General features: G+C 60.4%; 1 protein-coding gene across 2 annotated transcripts in view; it reads right to left on the reverse strand.

Annotated features, from left to right (window-relative positions):
- Nucleotides 1-357, reverse strand: part of LOC144098590 (medium-chain acyl-CoA ligase ACSF2, mitochondrial-like) — a 34,779-nt gene extending 34,422 nt beyond the window's left edge. The window contains exon 1 of one of the 2 annotated variants that reach the window (XM_077631357.1): nucleotides 236-357. In XM_077631357.1, coding sequence (XP_077487483.1) covers nucleotides 236-330 — 95 coding nt within the window. In that variant the 5' untranslated portion in view covers nucleotides 331-357. Of the gene's footprint in view, nucleotides 1-65; nucleotides 205-235 lie in introns of those variants that run through there. The other variant, XM_077631356.1, reaches the window with a different exon arrangement.
- Between the last annotated feature and the right edge of the window lie 266 nt (nucleotides 358-623).

A 623-nucleotide genomic window follows, 5' to 3' on the forward strand; every position in this document is an offset into this window, starting at 1 on the left:
GCCTTATCAACGGCCCCCTACTGCCCCGTTGCCGGTTACGATTGCGATAAAGGGTAATATCTTACCGTAAAACATGACGTACTCGCGTCTGCTCCTTGGGCGTCCGTGAAACGGCGAGCGCGAACGGCGCGGTAGCGCGCCGCCAACATCGCCGAAGCATCGCGAAATCGGTCGTCGCCTCGCCGCTCTACTGCCCCGTTGCCGGTTACGATTGCGATAAAGGGTAATATCTTACCGTGAAACATGACGTACTCGCGTCTGCTCCTTGGGCGTCCGTGCAACGGCGAGCGCGAACGGCGCGGTAGCGCGCCGCCAACATCGCCGAAGCATCGCGAAATCGGTCGTCGCCTCGCCGCTCTACTGCCCCGTTGCCGGTTACGATTGCGATAAAGGGTAATATCTTACCGTGAAACATGACGTACTCGCGTCTGCTCCTTGGGCGTCCGTGCAACGGCGAGCGCGAACGGCGCGGTAGCGCGCCGCCAACATCGCCGAAGCATCGCGAAATCGGTCGTCGCCTCGCCGCTCTACTGCCCCGTTGCCGGTTACGATTGCGATAAAGGGTAATATCTTACCGTGAAACATGACGTACTCGCGTCTGCTCCTTGGGCGTCCGTGCAACG

This window comes from Amblyomma americanum, chromosome 7, assembly GCF_052857255.1.
Source record: "Amblyomma americanum isolate KBUSLIRL-KWMA chromosome 7, ASM5285725v1, whole genome shotgun sequence".
NCBI classification, from domain to species: domain Eukaryota; kingdom Metazoa; phylum Arthropoda; class Arachnida; order Ixodida; family Ixodidae; genus Amblyomma; species Amblyomma americanum.